We start from the raw sequence: 16,731 nt of genomic DNA on the forward strand, positions 1-16,731 counted from the left end.
CAAAATCTTTCCAAGGAAGCAGTGGTTTAAAGTTAGCATTACTGCACAATTTGTGCATTTATTTTTCTAAAAAAAAAAAAAATTGTACTAATAGCTGATATAGCACTGGAGATATCGCTGCTCCAAAATTCTGAATGTGCCAAAATTGCAGTTTTGAGAAATCGGAAAAAAACATTTTTGGCATATTTTTGTGGCACCAAGGGTAGATGTCGACACAATTGCGCTTGCAACAAGGAAATTGCCGGCGAACAGATGGCATGGTCTGGAGGCTGGAACCCGAGACCAGTGCCTCTGCACTGCGCCCTACCCCAAGTTGTGGCTGGCTCACGATTGAACCTAACAACAACGCTGTGATCACAGCCTAACAAACGATCTCTGATCGTCAAAACACTGAGAAGCAAGTTTATTTTGTCAAGGTTTCGGATTGGATGGACGCCCCTTTTGCAACGGGGTGGTGGCCACCATGCTCAGCTTTTTTTTTATTTTTGTTCAACTGTGTTGTTAATTCTCATTAAGATTCACTATCTTCTTTCACTACGGTTTCCTACACTTCTAACCTGATGTCACCTTTCTGCTTTTCAGCCACCAATCCTCCAATCGCTTTTTGATAACTTCCACTACAGATTTATATTTATATGACCATTATTATCTCTAAACCCTAGGGCCTCCGGAAGAGTGACTGTGCCTGCATCGACATCTGGATGGATACTATCACATTTGAGTATGAGGTGTTAAATTGTTTCCACAGATCTACCACACACTGCACATGTGTCATCTTCTTCGTTAAATTTCTTTTTGTAGCTGCGCGTTCTAAGACACCCTGGCCTAGCTTCAAAGAGTAGGGCACTGCCTCTTGAGTTATCATAGAAAAATTCTTTCCTGCTCTGCCTTTTCCAGTACCGATACAGTTCTACACTATGCTTCTTTTCCATTGAATTAATCCAATTTTCAACTTCCGCGTTTTTAACCTGTCGTTTCATGCTCTTTCTTTCTCCATCCTCATGTCTGGCATACTTACTGGTTAGTTTCCTAGTTCTTTTCAATGCTCTTTCCGTATGAGTATTTAAATACCTTAGCTGCCCACCTGTTATCGTCCAATTTCCTCGGGCATTCTTCATATATAGTATTTTACTCTTAAATTTCGCACTCTGCGGGACGTCGTTTCGCGGCCGCTGCTGCCGCCGTGCCACCAGCTTTGCCGGGAAGCTCGATCTATCGTGCCGTTGCTGGCTGTCAACGGAAGCTGCTTAGGTATCGCTTCTTCATCTGCACAGTTACAATTATGCTGTCTGTATGCAGCAGGAATCGCCCTGATCACTCCTCGCAGTGGCGCTAAGCACCGCCGGCAACGTCGTTATCGGGTCATCGCAAAGCGTCGGCGCTTCATCACTGATTGTAGATAACGGGATGCGATGATGCAGCTTCTGAGCTCCACCTTCCGCTCCCTCAACCCTCGGTGTCACGCTAAGCACCGCCAGTTACGGCGTTGTTGCTGAATGTAGACACCAGGATGCGACAATACAGTTCCCAGCGCGCCTCGGATCTCAACCTTTCGTTCCCTTTTAGATCTTTTAACCTAAGACTTGCGTAAATAGAAATAGTTCGCACTTAGCGCTCAACGAACCTGACTTCACCGTGACAGTGGGACTGCCCGACTCACTCAAAATGGCGACTTTTGGTTGGTCGACGTCAACCAACCAAAAGTCGCCATTTTGGTCCCGTGATTTTGAGAACCAATAGCAGAGCGCGTTTTGCCCAATTTTGTTTCTTTGCTTACCGCTTCTAGGGCTTGCTCATAGTTGCCAACCAGAATATGGGAATAGCATGAACAGAGAGAGACCTTTCAAATGAAACCAAAGTGGCGCTGGCAGAGCGCGTATTTCTCGAACTGCGGGCAGTCAAAGTTCGGTGCAATTAGACCTCAATTTAAAGGGCCGCGCATGCAGTTTCACGTCTTTGGAACGCCATAATGCATGAATTAGGCGGTACTTTTCAACGAAAATTCGTAGATAGCTGCGCAATGACCTCAGGATCGTGAAAATGAAAAGATCGAAAATACGATTTTTGACCAATTTTTGGCCGCAAAGAGCCGTGTCCCCCTCTTAAAAAAAAAAATTCGTCCTGGTCGGGGATTCAAGCCCAGGACCACCAGTTCACCAGAGCAGTCACTCTACGAACTGAGTTAACCAGGACGGCTACCATACGGTAGGGAGAGATCGAGTTGAGTATTAACTCGAAGTGGGATCAAAGTTGTACAAATGTCAAGACGAATCCCGCAAGGTGGAGTAGATTCGTAATATAATATTTCCTTAACTCTGAAGCTTCTGTGGAAACTGTACAGGCTTCTTTTGCAGTCACTGGCTGCCCTTGGTTGGACACCAACCTCATTACAAATACAGGCAAAAAATTAGGGGTAAGCAAATTATGCATGTAAACACGGTACTTTTTTTCGCCCAACCAAGCTTACCGAGTTCGCTGAGAGCCATACTGAAGGTGCCGCCAGCATGGATGGAGCACAGTCCCCGGTTGGGTCCGTCAAAGGCCTTGATGAGCCGGGGCACCATCTCATCCTTGGGTTCATTGTGGCCCAGCCGCCCGTAACCCCCAAAGCCCCACGAGAAGCACCGTTTGCGCTCGTCCAGTGCTATCTGCAATGCAGGAAGCACGGGATAACACTGCGACATGTGGGGACTCCCCTCTACTATACTCACCGTGTGGTTGAGACCTGAGGCCACGTCGACGATGTGGACGTCATCGACCGACACAACGTGCCCCTCGCGGCTGCGATCGATGAACACCTGCACCCGCCGGGGCACCAGCTCGCACTTGAACTGCAGCTTGTTGCTGGTGACAAAGTAGCGGCCGTCCGTGTTGTGGCCCAGCTGGCCGTACTCGGGGCAGCCGAAGGTGTACGCGTGGCCCCGGCAGTCCACCAGCACCGAGAACTCACCCCCGCACGAGACACGCACCGCGGGGCGCAGCTTGAAGGCCACCCGTGTGGGTACGTGCACCGAGGCATTCTGCGACCCAACGCCACACTGGCCCATCTTGTTGTCGCCACAGCCGAAGACCACGCCGTGGTCGGTGAGGAAGAGCGTGTGCCCACGGCCGCAAGCTGCCCCAACCACCAGAGAGTCCCGCAGTGTCTCCACCAAGGTGGGCACATCGCGCCGCTTCAGATCGGACTGGCCCAGCTGGCCCTTGTCATTGCGCCCTGCAGCAGATTCCCATCACCACAGCCTCAGTCAACATTCTTCAGAAGCCTCCTATTGTTGGCAGGAACCTTTTTTTCCAGGCTTGGCCCGAGCATGTTCTGCATCACAGCTACCCAGGAGCTCAAACACTCACTGGTAGCAGTGTCATGTGTGCTTGTCACATTACTGCATCCTGGTGACCGAGTCCTTTGGAAGCTTTTTCCTTGAGGTCCGTTATGCAGCCCAACTCCACGGACAGTTTTCAGGGTTGGTTATTTGGGGAATGGCTCGGAATGATCTAGCAGTTAACCACAATGATGGTAATCAGACTTCCAAAGGCTATTTTCATCCAATAAGCTGCAGCCATACATAGTGGCACAGCAGGTTGCCCTTATACTTGACAAAATACACCTGCCGTTGCCACTCCTGCCTCAGCAGTCACGCCAATGGATGGCAAGATTGGAAGAGGGAGCCTTTAAGAGGCCCGTTCCAACCTCGACATAGACTGGAAGCATAGAAACCAGCTTCCCAGGGAAATAACAGAAGCCGTCAATTGCACTATGCCTCTTGCAGACTCTGTCCCACGTGTTGGTCAGAGGTCTTTGGATTGTGTGCTGCTCGTTACAATCTGTGCATGTATCCATTTAGACCATTCATGCGACCATTCATATCCCCCACAAGAATTATTCTAGCACCATCTCCGAGCTGTTTTTTTACCGTCACTGAGACCGTTTACTAGATCCTTATGCCTGCAAATGCAAGCTGTCCCTAAATAAACTACCCCTAGCCACGTCCTTCTGCCTGCAACTGTTCCTGATACCCAGACATATTCTGTGCAAGCTGATTTTACTCTTTGCCAATGCACAAGTGCACAAACTCCTCCACAGTAGTAGAGCTGGGTGATTTGACACATATCACGAAAAATAACACCAGCAGAGAGGATGCAGACAAAGTAGAGACACGCAATGCTCCAATTCCCACTGTGTGTTGTCTTGAATAAACAGCGCGAACGAAGACGAGCACAAAAGACAAGAGAACGGACGACACAGCGCTGACTAACAACTGAGGGTTTATTGCTGATCATACAAGTATAAATACAGAGATGTCGGCAGAGAGGGAAAGGTATACAAAGTGCGAAAAAACAACAACAACAAAAAAACATAAATGTGATATAGTGCGCCAGCCATGGCGCCAGCCCTCGCCGGCACAACTTACGCGTGCTTCTTCCCTATGCCCCCGGCAACGTGAGGTGAACGCCATTGCGGTCGAAGTCTGCGGCGCCCCCTTCAAAGGAACCCGACCGCACCCCGCGCGCCCCCGCATCTGGCGCGCTCTTTCCTTCTCCTCCCTTTTCCCTCTCGCAGCGGCGGGGTGCGCCTCCCGCGCTCCCCGCCGCAGCTCCGTTACTCAGAGAATAAACGGTTGAACAGAACAGACGTCTTGTCTTCTCTGAGGCAGCCGAACCGCGCTACCCAAGTAGAGACGAAGGCCGCGGCGACAGTGGCTGCTGTGATGTCGGCGATTGGTGTAGCCTCAGGCCATCGGGTGAAGCGATCGATGCATGTCAATAAATACCGGTAGCCTTGGCAGTGGGGTAGGGGGCCAACAATGTCGATATGGACTACTGCGAAGCGTTGGTCGGGCTGCAGGAAACGCTGCGTTGGGGCCACTGGGTACCTGTGTACTTTCGCACGCTGGCAGGGCGCACACGCGCGGACCCAGTCGCGAATGTCGGTGTTCATGCGGGTCCAGACAAAGCGGGATGTGATCAGCTTTTGAGTTGCACGAATTCCAGGGTGAGAAAGGGTGTGCAAGGATTCGAAGATTTTCTTGCGGAAATCGATGGGCCAAACGGGCCTTGGCGTACCTGTGGAGGTATCACAAACGATTGCCACGTCTTCAATGAGGACTGTCTCGAGCTGCTCGGAGCAGCACGGCTACGGACTGCATCTTACCATCCACAAACAAACGGACTCGTAGAGCGTTTCCATCGGCACCTCAAAGCAGCGCTTACGGCGCACGGACCCCCCGTCAAGTGGCTCGAAGCTCTTCCGCTCACACTGCTCGGAATCCGATCTGCCTTCAAAGAAGACCTTTCGTGCGCCTGTGCCGAGCTTGTTTACGGAACCTCTCTTCGTCTTCCAGCCTATTTCTTGGAAAGCTCGAAACCCGCAGTCCCGTCCACAGCAAGTGAATACGTCGACAGGCTCCGGCATATCCTCCGCCACCTTCAACCACAGCCGACGCGAGAACACCAACGCACTGTGTACGTGACTCCAGACTTAAAGACTGCAACCCACGTTTTCGTGCATTAGAGCCCTGTGCGTGGTTCCCTCCAACCACATTATCTCGGCCCCTTCCGCGTCCTTGAGCGCCGTCCTTCCACTTTCCTGGTAGACTTGAACGGAACGCGAGATGCAGTGGCCCTCGAACGACTCAAGCCAGCGTACATCGAGGCCCCCGTCTCTTGCGTTTCAGCGCCTGCACTTGCGACAGCCCCATTCATTTCCGACCGACAGCAAGCTCCTCCAGCTCGTCGCGTCCACTGGCATCCCAGCTGCCCAAAGAAGTAAATCGTTCGTCGCCTTGGCTTCCTCTCTCGGGGGGGAGCCGTGTAGTGCGCCAGCCATGGCGCCAGCCCTCGCCGGCACAACTTACGCGTGCTTCTTCCCTATGTCCCCGGCAACGTGAGGTGAACGCCATTGCGGTCGAAGTCTGCGGCGCCCCCTTCAAAGGAACCCGACCGCACCCCGCGCGCCCCCGCATCTGGCGCGCTCTTTCCTTCTCCTCCCTTTTCCCTCTCGCAGCGGCGGGGTGCGCCTCCCGCGCTCCCCGCCGCAGCTCCGTTACTCAGAGAATAAACGGTTGAACAGAACAGACGTCTTGTCTTCTCTGAGGATCTCCGAGCAGCTTACGCCCTACAGTGACAACAGCAACAGAAGCGCGCTAGAAATCAGCGGAGATTATCAGCACCCAGGAGTGACAGCTCTTTTTGCAGTAGTGTTAGTGAAGGAGTGCTTACACATGCATTTCCCTGCTTGAATGTGTTGTAGGCCTCGATAATTTCCCTCGCAGTTTTTTCCCGATTTTTGGCAATGACCTTAGTTTCATGATATAGCGGTACGCACTGTTTTTTCTCTTGTCTTTGCCCATTCACAATTCCGGCAATGAATGCCGAGGTGACCGGAAACTACTTTTGAGACTTTATAGCTGTGTTCGCTCAGCCTTTTATTGATACATCGTCCCGTCTGTCCAACGTACTGCCCTCCACAGGGCAGAGGGATGTTATAAACAACCCCCTTATCACAAGGGACGAAGCGTGACTGGTGCTTAGTTGTGCACTTAGCCACTTTTCCTTTGATCTCATTAACAGATCGGCACAAACCAGCCAGACGATCAGGCGCGGAAAACACAACATCGACACCTGCTTTTTTCCCAACTTTTTTCAGGGAGTGTGAAATTCCATGTAGATATGGAATCACAGCGACATGTTTGCGGTTGTTGTCTGATTCCTGGCCGTCTCGTGTAGCTGGTTCTGACTTGCTCTTCTTTAGGGCCGACTCAGCTACTGACGTGACAAGTTCTAGGGGGTACCCTGCCGAGAGCAGCCTTTTTACCTGGTGTGCAGTCTGTGGTAGCAGGATTTTGTTAATGAGCTGTTCAAACAGGACCCTCTCAATGAGCTTGGAATGGCAAGAAGGAGCTTGTTACCTCGAGACTCGAAAGCCCAGCAAACGTGGCTAGGAGTGAAGTACAGGCCAAGGTCTAGAAACTTGATGCGGTTGTGAACAGGGGTTTCATAAGTGATCTCAAGGGGGGAGAGAGCGTCAGAAAAAATGGACAGACTACGAGACACCTCGGCTTCAAACTCCAGTCCAGAGCACTTAACAAAAACAAGGTAGTCGTCGACAAATCTAAATGTTTTTACCACCTTAGTTTTCCCAAGGCGTTCTTTGAGAGCACGGTCACATCTGGCGAGATAAATGTCACTGAGTATTGGGGCGATACAGGAGCCTATGCATATGCCGTTTTTTTGAATGAAGATGGATGAGTTCCACTCAGTGAAAGTTGATTGCAGGTACAAGGAAAGCAGATGCAGAAATCTTGCTACAGAGATACCGGACGCGTTTTGAAAGGCAACCACGCCATGTCGGTCAATGCATTCACTGACACTGGTTAACAGTTCGCCATAGGGAATCGAATAGAACAAGTCTTTCACGTCAATAGAAAAAGCTAGAAGTTCATCAGCATTGTGCGTCGTCAGGAAGTCAGTTACTTGGTCCGAATTTTTTACCTGGAAAGGATCGTCAACAGAGATTACGGCGAGTTGCCTCTTAATGAATTCGGCGAGGCACTTCTGCCAAGTACCCCTCTCTGAGACAACGACACGGAGTGGGCAGTCAGGCTTGTGCATTTTGGCAGAAAGAACATATTAAGACTTAGTTAATCGCTATTCGCAATGTCCTGAGCAAGCTTAGTGAGGTTGCTCTCGGCAGGGTACCCCCTAGAACTTGTCACGTCAGTAGCTGAGTCGGCCCTAAAGAAGAGCAAGTCAGAACCAGCTACACGAGACGGCCAGGAATCAGACAACAACTGCAAACATGTCGCTGTGATTCCATATCTACATGGAATTTCACACTCCCTGAAAAAAGTTGGGAAAAAAGCAGGTGTCGATGTTGTGTTTTCCGCGCCTGATCGTCTGGCTGGTTTGTGCCGATCTGTTAATGAGATCAAAGGAAAAGTGGCTAAGTGCACAACTAAGCACCAGTCACGCTTCGTCCCTTGTGATAAGGGGGTTGTTTATAACATCCCTCTGCCCTGTGGAGGGCAGTACGTTGGACAGACGGGACGATGTATCAATAAAAGGCTGAGCGAACACAGCTATAAAGTCTCAAAAGTAGTTTCCGGTCACCTCGGCATTCATTGCCGGAATTGTGAATGGGCAAAGACAAGAGAAAAAACAGTGCGTACCGCTATATCATGAAACTAAGGTCATTGCCAAAAATCGGGAAAAAACTGCGAGGGAAATTATCGAGGCCTACAACACATTCAAGCAGGGAAATGCATGTGTAAGCACTCCTTCACTAACACTACTGCAAAAAGAGCTGTCACTCCTGGGTGCTGATAATCTCCGCTGATTTCTAGCGCGCTTCTGTTGCTGTTGTCACATTTATGTTTTTTTGTTGTTGTTTTTTCGCACTTTGTATACCTTCCCCTCTCTGCCGACATCTATGTATTTATACTTGTATGATCAGCAATAAACCCTAGTCAGCGCTGTGTCGTCCGTTTTCTTGTGCTCGTCTTCGTTCGCGCTGTTTATTCAAGATGCTTAACCAGCTATCCCGGTGTTAATCCCACTTTGTGGCAAAGCCATCAATTAACGGTGGGTCCACAGGATGCGTCGCCTCCTCTTTCTTTAACTACTGTTCTATTTCTAACCAATTCGCTCTCTCTCTGCCAACTTGCGCGCTTATATAACACGGTGCCAAACTTGTCCTGATCTTCCTAGTGGCCATTTCAAACAAAATCTTGAAGCATGGTGAGACATCTCCTCACTAGTGAACTGATGGCTGCTATCGCAACAAGATGCCTCGGGAAACAAAGAGTGGAAACTTGGTGTTACTATTCGCAACGTCTAAAAGCAGAGCACTGGTTGTGGCCTCTGTTCTCGACAGGATATTAATCGCGCCAATTACTGTCGCAAACCAAACACATGCAAAGGACATGCACCACGATACAGAGCAGGCCCGAAGCCTTCACTTGTGCCCAGTGGCTTCAAATACACTGTTCCGGGGCTCTATCAAAACGTCCACAGCTTGGCTACCTTCCCAAGACGTGCGCCACTCACTCGATCAAAATTTACTGCTCGTCGACTGGACCGGGGCTGGGAGTTGTCATGTGGCCAGCTGCATCGGCTCTCAACAGCTGTCAAAGCATTACTTTCTTACATGGCGCCGGTGGGATCCGAACCCACGACCTCCGAATTACGCGTCCGGTGCTCTACCTCTGAGCCACGGCGACGGCTGTCAATTCTTCTGCTTTCGGGGGTATTTATGTTTACAAGTAACCTAACCTTGAGAGTGTTCATCAGCGCCACCCACGTTCATAAGCGGCGGACGTAGAACGTCCTGAGTTACCGCAGGTGTGACGTAGAACGTCATCGAACGGAGAGGGTGGAAGCTGCGTGAGAACCCTCTTATGCTTCCTATGGCGTCAAGGCTGCCAGAATCGAGGCCCTCGCTAAGCAATTAAGCAAACAAGGGAAGGGGATTGAGGGGCTCGTTATAAATATGACAGAAGACAATAGCCACAGAAACCAAGGGGCACAGGGGATGTTTTTTTTAATTTATTTATTTAGTTTGTGGTGTTGATCAATTTTGAATATTACAGAATGTGTTATCGCTTAAAGATAATTGATTAGAAAAGCAGAAGAAAAAACAACCACATGCCGCCGGTGGGATCCGAACCCACGACCTCCGAATTACGCGTCCGGTGCTCTACCTCTGAGCTACGGCGACGGCTGTCAATTCTTCTGCTTTCGGGGGTATTTATGTTTACAAGTAACCTAACCTTGAGAGTGTTCATCAGCGCCACCCACGTTCATAAGCGGCGGACGTGGAACGTCCTGAGTTACCGCAGGTGTGACGTAGAACGTCATCGAACGGAGAGGGTGGAAGCTGTGTGAGAACCCTCTTATGCTTCCTATGGCGTCAAGGCTGCCAGAATCGAGGCCCTCGCTAAGCAATTAATTTTTTTTTTCTTCTGCTTTTCTAATCAATTATCTTTAAGCGATAACATATTCTGTAATATTCAAAATTGATCAACACCACAAACTAAATAAATAAATTAAAAAAAACATCCCCTGTGCCCCTTGGTTTCTGTGGCTGTTGTCTTCTGTCATTTCTTACATGGTGACATTCAACAGCAAGTTAACTGCTGTGACAAGATACTGGAACTAGTGAATCTCATCCACGACAGCTGGCCAGGAGGAGTTTGGATTTACAAAACATCCCGCAATTCCACATTATTCAGAAGGGTAAAATATTTTGAATAATGGATCAAATCAAATAGCAAATCACTGTTCGCAAACTATTTAAAACTTGAAATATTCACACACTCCTGAGAAAACCAGAAAGCTGCGCCATACTGAGCACAAAACTGTGTCAGGATGGCCTGGTGTTTGGCGCAGCAAATCGCATTTTGTATCAAAATCGGGCAATTGGCACAGCTGTCCCAACTGTATTCCTGAGCATCTATCCTTCTTGCATAGATAATATCAGAAAATCAATCTGGGTCTTTATAAGTTTTTTGCACGATTCCAAATGGAATCACAGGGAGTTAGGGAGTGCAAAATGCTTAGTTTTTGCGATTTCTTAGAAACTTTAATTGAAAATCAACTGCTTTGAAACTACGCTAGCCTCTGCCGGAGTAGAGGATACCCCAGTTCTTACCAAGAATACGCAAGAATGACATGAGACATGGCCCAGGTGTACCTCAGTTGTTATTTTTTCATTGTGTGTGGTTGTAAGCAAGTGGAAAGAGGCAGCACAACCACACTGCCAGTGCCCAGATTTTCAGCCCCAAGCATCTCCTTACTGCCCTAACTAAAATTTTGCAATGCAAAAATCTCAAAGATTGTGAAGGTGTTCTTTGTGTTGTGGGTTCATATTCATGATTTCTGCAATATCATCCTGCACCCACAATAAGGACCTTTCTGTGATCACTTTTTTTTGCTCCGCAACACAAACTGTCAGGCAAGTTGGTCAGCTTTTCGGAGGTTGACAGCTGAATGGATTTCCAGTTGCGCTGCCACAATTGCTATTTCTTCTTAATCGGATGAACCTCAACATGTGTGGGCCGCTCTTGAAACCATATGAAAAGTGCTTGCATTGAATGCCTCTTCTTAATTTCAGATACCACCGCGCTGTTCATTCTTCAAGGCCAATTTGGAATCACTATTATTTTAACGTTTGTAAATGCGTTTGGCCAGCGGAATTTATTTTCAAGAGGCTCACTCTTCCACGAGAGTATACAAGGACGGTTTCCTTTCTTCTGTTTCCACATCTCTCTCCCAGGTGCTAAATGTCGGAACTGCTGCCTTTTCTCGCTCCCTGGTGGCCTCTAAATTTGGCGATTCTGAAAGCACAGCCGAAAATGTGATTCTCATAAAATAATAAATGCGAAGAATCAATGAGGAACCTGCCGTCCAAGTTTCATCATGACCTGCACAGTAGAAATGTGGCAAGTCAAATTTTTGTTTGCCACCACAGGTTTTACTGCTGCTTTCAGCTGACTTCCATCAGTTTCTGAGCATGAGCAAAGCTGTTCCACAGTTCAGCTGGAAAAAAAGCATCACAGGCATTTAGATGAGAAAAAAAAATGACAGCTGCTCAAATCCTTTGACATGTTTTTCTTCGTTAAACCAAACTCTCATTTTTATACTGTGCAGCCAACAAGCAGCTCCAGGGCACTTCCTGGACCACAACTTTACAGGGAACAAGAATATGCATGTACCATGCTCAATGTGAAGTTTTAAATAGCTCTGGCAACAAGATAACTAAACTTGCTTGAGAGTGGTGCGATTTCTGAAAAAAAAAAAAAAACATAAAACAACAACCCCTTCCCCTTATCCTGCATGACTGGCCACTCAAACCAGCAAAAAAAAAATAAATAAAAAAACTACAAATTTCTCTTTAACTGATGCACCCATACTAAGATCACTGTGATGAGAGCAACTTTTCTGACACTCCAGATAATGAAACCTGAGTTATGTTCTATGGCATAAGGATACGTAATCACTGAAAGTTTCATCAAAATGCGCTCACTGCAGAGCCACAGCTGATGGAAACCCCCTGACTGGAGTTGCTCATCTAAGCACTTGCAGCCAACACACTGGAGCTGGCAGTAATGTCACCACCAGAATCTGCTTGGTACATTTTAAGGCGAAAGCCTTTAATGTCTCATCGTTGTAAGCAGCAGTTGTCGACAGAAATGTCACGCTTTTCAGTTGGTCGAAACGGTCGTGACGTCACAGTGCGCCAATTTCAAACGGGGCCAATTGTACTTTGGCTAGTAACCATGCAACCAATTGAATGGATCCTATAGTGATGCTCCAAGAAAGTGGGACTGAGCTTAGTTAATTGATTAATTACCCAATTAGCGTAATTAACTTTTCTAGTCAGGTCATATAAATAAATAAAACCGAGTAGGAAACTGGTCGAGCTCGGGAATCGAACCCCGGTCTTCGCAGTGCGAGACGAGCATGCTATCCACTCCGCCATGCCAGCTCGATGGTTTCGAATGAACAAAGGCGTGTCTAGTGAGTACGGTGTCTTCGCTCACTGCCATCCTTCTCCCTTCCCTTCCGGTGAGGTTTAGGTGTCCACCGAGATATGAGAGACAGATTTCCTTTCCTCAAAAACCAATTTACCGCTGAGCGAGGCATAGAACCGAATGGGCAATGGCGTTCTATGGACTCCCTGGCAGCATTGCAAGACGCTGTGACAGCATTCCACTCTTAGAGGCGAAGCTTAACATCTTAACCACACATCAGTGACCGCACTTTAGGTCAAAAAAGTGCACCCCCCCCCCCCCCTGAATTTTGATGGGTGTCAACCGAGATATGCCAGACAGTTACTGCGTAATTTCCTTTCCTCCAATACAATTTTCATTTTCTTCATTATTTATCTATCTTCTTTCACTCCCACTTCCTCCCTTCCTCTACGGTGCAGTTCAGGTGTCCACCGAGATGACAGAGAATTACTGCGCCAATTCCTTTCCTCAAAAAGCGTTGCGTTCAAACGGCAAGGCATCCCGCCGAACCACCGTTCCCTGGCAGCCCTACAACACGCTGTCGCGTTCCACTCCTAAAGGCGAAGCTTAAGCGTAATTAATTAGCAGTTAATTAGTATTCAGGCATTAATCAGTAATTAACCATTAATCAGTGATTTGTCATCACTTAGTAATTACTACTCAATTACATGTGACGCCACCAGTGCCACAGAAGCAGCCAAAGTGGTGAGGAAAACGCTTTCGCCTCTACGCACTTTAGACAGCCAAAGTGCCCCTGAATTTTTTGTTTAAAATTTTGCACCATAAACATGACGCCCACTGCAAGTGCTGCTTGCAAGTGCTGCTCTCAAGGCATGCTGGGCAGCAAGACTTGTTTCCCATTTCCACCAGCAGGAAGCTTGGATTAGGGCTTCTCGTATTCTGAAGCACAGGAACGACACAGCGCCTGCACCAGCTAGGCCGTCAAATGTCAAGACAGAAACGGGTGGCCTGCACGCCTGCTCAACTGTGCAAAAAACACCTTTGTTTGCACTCGAAAGAAATTAGCATGATGAACAGTAGATACTGCCCCAAGCATCAGCTATAGCCGCAACCAGGGTTTGTTCTTGAGGCGCTCTCGCGAGGATATGCAGGGGCAGTCTTTAATCCCCTCATTCCCTTCCCCAGTGAAGGGTAGCCAACCGGAAACCTTCCCTGCCTTTCCCCCTCTCTCTTCATCTTAAACAGTGCCTTTATTTATTCTGTTGTGTCGCTAATTAATGTGTTGTGTATTTTATATTATGTTGCATACTGAAATTGATTTTCAAGGGAGGTCTTGTACCATGGGACCTCTCGCTGTATATAATTGCAACTTTTATTGTATTCCTCAATAAACTTTCAACTTTCAACCATTCCCAAACAGAGTGGCTGGGCCAACCGATCACCAATTCTTTGACTGCTTGCATGCACACTTGAAACTCTTGTGCCAACACACACCACCACTTGCTCCCAAGGGGGGGGGGGATGAGGAATGGTGGCTTGAAAACACACTGCCTGCCTAGGAGGAAGCAGAGTAAGTGTACCCCAGGTGTAGGCCTGGCCCTCCTCCGTGAGCAGCACAGTGTGGCAGGCCGAGCAGCCCGAGAAGACAGCCTTCACACGGTGCGGCCAGGCCAGGCGATGGGGGCCCCACAGGTTGCGGTCTTGGGATGCCGAGCCACCTGCAGTGCGCCAACACAGGGAGGCAACCTTCAATTGGTTTTGTTATTATTCTGCCCCTGTCACCCTGGAAAAAGACGACGTGGGACTGTGACGCCTCCACATTCTGGACTGTGGGGCCAAATTCAGCACAGGCAGGGCACACTTTCACACGAGAAGAGATGAGACGGTGTAACATAACTGAGCACACAACTGTGGTACTCACACCTCCACTGAGTAAAACCTCCTACATCAGTGCAAAACTGCTTCAGGATAGGCTTGCATATTCCAAAGCGCTTGACCTGGCTGACGGGCACTCGCAGTTCCTCTGCAATTATTCTGTACACACCGACGTCACTAAAATTGCGCAATACCACTTGAGAAAAATCACAGTGCGTCCCCACCTGCACAGATGCTTTGATACCCGCGCGAACAGGGTTTGAAGCAAACAGGGACTGTCATTCTTCACAAAGGACTCACCGGCCGCCTTCTGCTTGTCTTTGGGCCTGCGTCCGATGGTGTCCCAGTTGGTGCCCCCGCAGAAGAGCAGCGTGCCGGGGCTGCCCGCTGCCGCGACGCGCTGCGCGACCAGAGCAGCAGTCTCAGGCCCCGCGCCACCACCCGACAAAGAGCCACTCACGAATGCGCGCTTGGAGGCCTCGGAAGCGTCGGCGGCGACGCTGTCCGTGCCGCCGTTGGGCCGCGCGTCCGTCTCGCCATTGTCCGGCTGCTCGGGGCCGGACGCCTCGCCGTCCAGGCGCCGCCGCTTGGCCTCCGTCGTTTCTCCGTCCATGCCGCAACTCTGCCCTGACCACGCTACCGCAGTTATTGTGCCGGAGAGGACGACGCGATGAGCCCGCTGCGGCGCCCTTTGGAAATAGGTCGCGCCCAGGTGGCCAGCGCTTTTTCTCCCTCGCCCGCGCCGCCGGACAGTGCTGCGCGATTCCAAGCGGGGGCACCTGATTTGCATATACCCTTTCACCTGCACATTCATTCCTTTCTACTCGTGTAAAAAGTAACAGAAATGTCCAAATCGCCAAGCGTGGGCAGTCATAAGCAACTCTGTGGTGCCCGCTTTAAAGAAAAAAAAAAGGTCAGACAGAAATTCGCTAGGCGCTGTGCGCATTAGCTGCATGACCGCCGCACGGCTACACTGCCGCGCATTAGCACTTTCCCTTCACACGCCGAAACTCTCATGCTGAAAAATCGAAGGTGGTTTCCGGCGGGTAAACCGGGATGCGCTACGTGCGCATCCATCGGCGCATAGTATTACTGTGCATATTCATTATGACGATCTAAAACAATTTTTCCGCCTCAACTACTCTCTCATTTCCGGTAAAACTGCGCATAGAGCTTGCGTATTCAGGTAACTACTGTCGTAGCAAGTTTGACAACGTTATTTGCTTGGTTCAGCCGCGCATGCGGCAAACTCGTAATCGTCTGCCCAGATATCGACGAGCCGAAAGCCGCCAGCGTCGGGTTGCCGCCAAAGGGCGATGGTGGCGCCATCAAAGGACCCGCGCAACTTGCAACGCTCGCCTCGGCGCCTTTCGCCTCTTGGCACTTTTCTGTGCCGACAAATGATGGCGCCACCATCGCCCTTTGGCGAAAACCACTGATCTCCACTAGGGGAGCTGGATGCCGCATCGGGCGCCCGAAAGTGAAGCCACCGGAAGTAAGCGGCCTTGTCCCGGAAGTCAGCCTTTGGCAGTGCATGAAATCGGACCTCAGCACGGTTTTTCAGTTCCAGTTTTGTTTTCCCACTTAGCATTTCGTCTTTTCGCCGTTCTCGTCTTTTTCCATGACAATGCCTACCTTTTGCGTCGCCAACTGAGCGAGGAGACCAGTGAAGTCTTCGGGAAGGACGTTTCAAAAATAAGGGCCCATTGCATTTCAATGGGGCGACAATAGCAGACGACAGGACGCCGCTACGCACAGCAAGTATGGAGCCTCGTCTACTCGGCTCGGTGTCGTCTCGTTTGCCTAGCTTCGCCAACTGTGCTCTTTACTGCGATGCTTGTTCCCACGCTCAAGCCCAAGTTATGCTATCAATGGGGGATAAATATAAGAAAGAATAGGTTGAAACATTCACCAGGCAGCTTACTTTGCAGCGACCATTTTACCGAATTAAGTTTAGACCGAACCGGAGCGAGGGCTAGGCTACTATCTTGTGAGGTGTCGACGGTGTTCGGTTGGTTCACATTAGCGCCTCCAAAAGGTATGGTACTGCTTTTTCGACGGAGCGTGTCATGTACTCTTTCGTATTGGAGCAAGTTAAGCCTGAATGGGCTTGTATTCGTGGTGCTCGGTGCAGTTGACTTCTAACAGCGCTTCTCACGCGCACTGCACCATTCGCCTTTCTTGTCAGTCGTTCCTCTCGCGCTGTGCCTTTTCTTTGCTGCACGAAAATTCGGTTTTAAGGTGACCTAGCCTCATCGTCATTCCACTACTTCTCCTTTACGCTCGGAATACAAGAACCAGGCAAGAACATAGTGTTTAATGCACGTACCCCTTTGCCGAGGCAGGGTGAGACCTGCATGCCTGTTTTCTTCACTTTCGCAGAAATTAG

The 16,731-nt window shown here is 49.4% G+C and overlaps 1 protein-coding gene across 4 annotated transcripts in view; it reads right to left on the reverse strand.

Moving 5' to 3' along the window:
- Window positions 1–15,332, reverse strand: part of LOC149325611 (protein RCC2 homolog) — a 74,361-nt gene extending 59,029 nt beyond the window's left edge. For 2 of the 4 annotated variants that reach the window (XR_016286043.1, XM_089562663.1), the window contains exons 1-4: window positions 14,643–15,324; window positions 14,048–14,185; window positions 2,712–3,214; window positions 2,468–2,648 (exon numbers count right to left, since the gene is read on the reverse strand). Coding sequence is in view for 3 of the 4 variants with exons in the window: in XM_089562663.1 (XP_089418789.1) it covers window positions 2,468–2,648; window positions 2,712–3,214; window positions 14,048–14,185; window positions 14,643–15,156 (1,336 nt within the window). In the remaining variant the exon portion in view is untranslated. Of the gene's footprint in view, window positions 1–2,467; window positions 2,649–2,711; window positions 3,215–14,047; window positions 14,186–14,642 lie in introns of all 4 variants that reach the window. The other 2 variants (XM_089562664.1, XM_089562665.1) reach the window with 2 other exon arrangements.
- Between the last annotated feature and the right edge of the window lie 1,399 nt (window positions 15,333–16,731).

Source organism: Amblyomma mixtum, chromosome 10 (assembly GCF_055824585.1).
Source record: "Amblyomma mixtum isolate Tamu chromosome 10, ASM5582458v1, whole genome shotgun sequence".
In the NCBI taxonomy this organism is placed as follows: Eukaryota; Metazoa; Arthropoda; class Arachnida; order Ixodida; family Ixodidae; genus Amblyomma; species Amblyomma mixtum.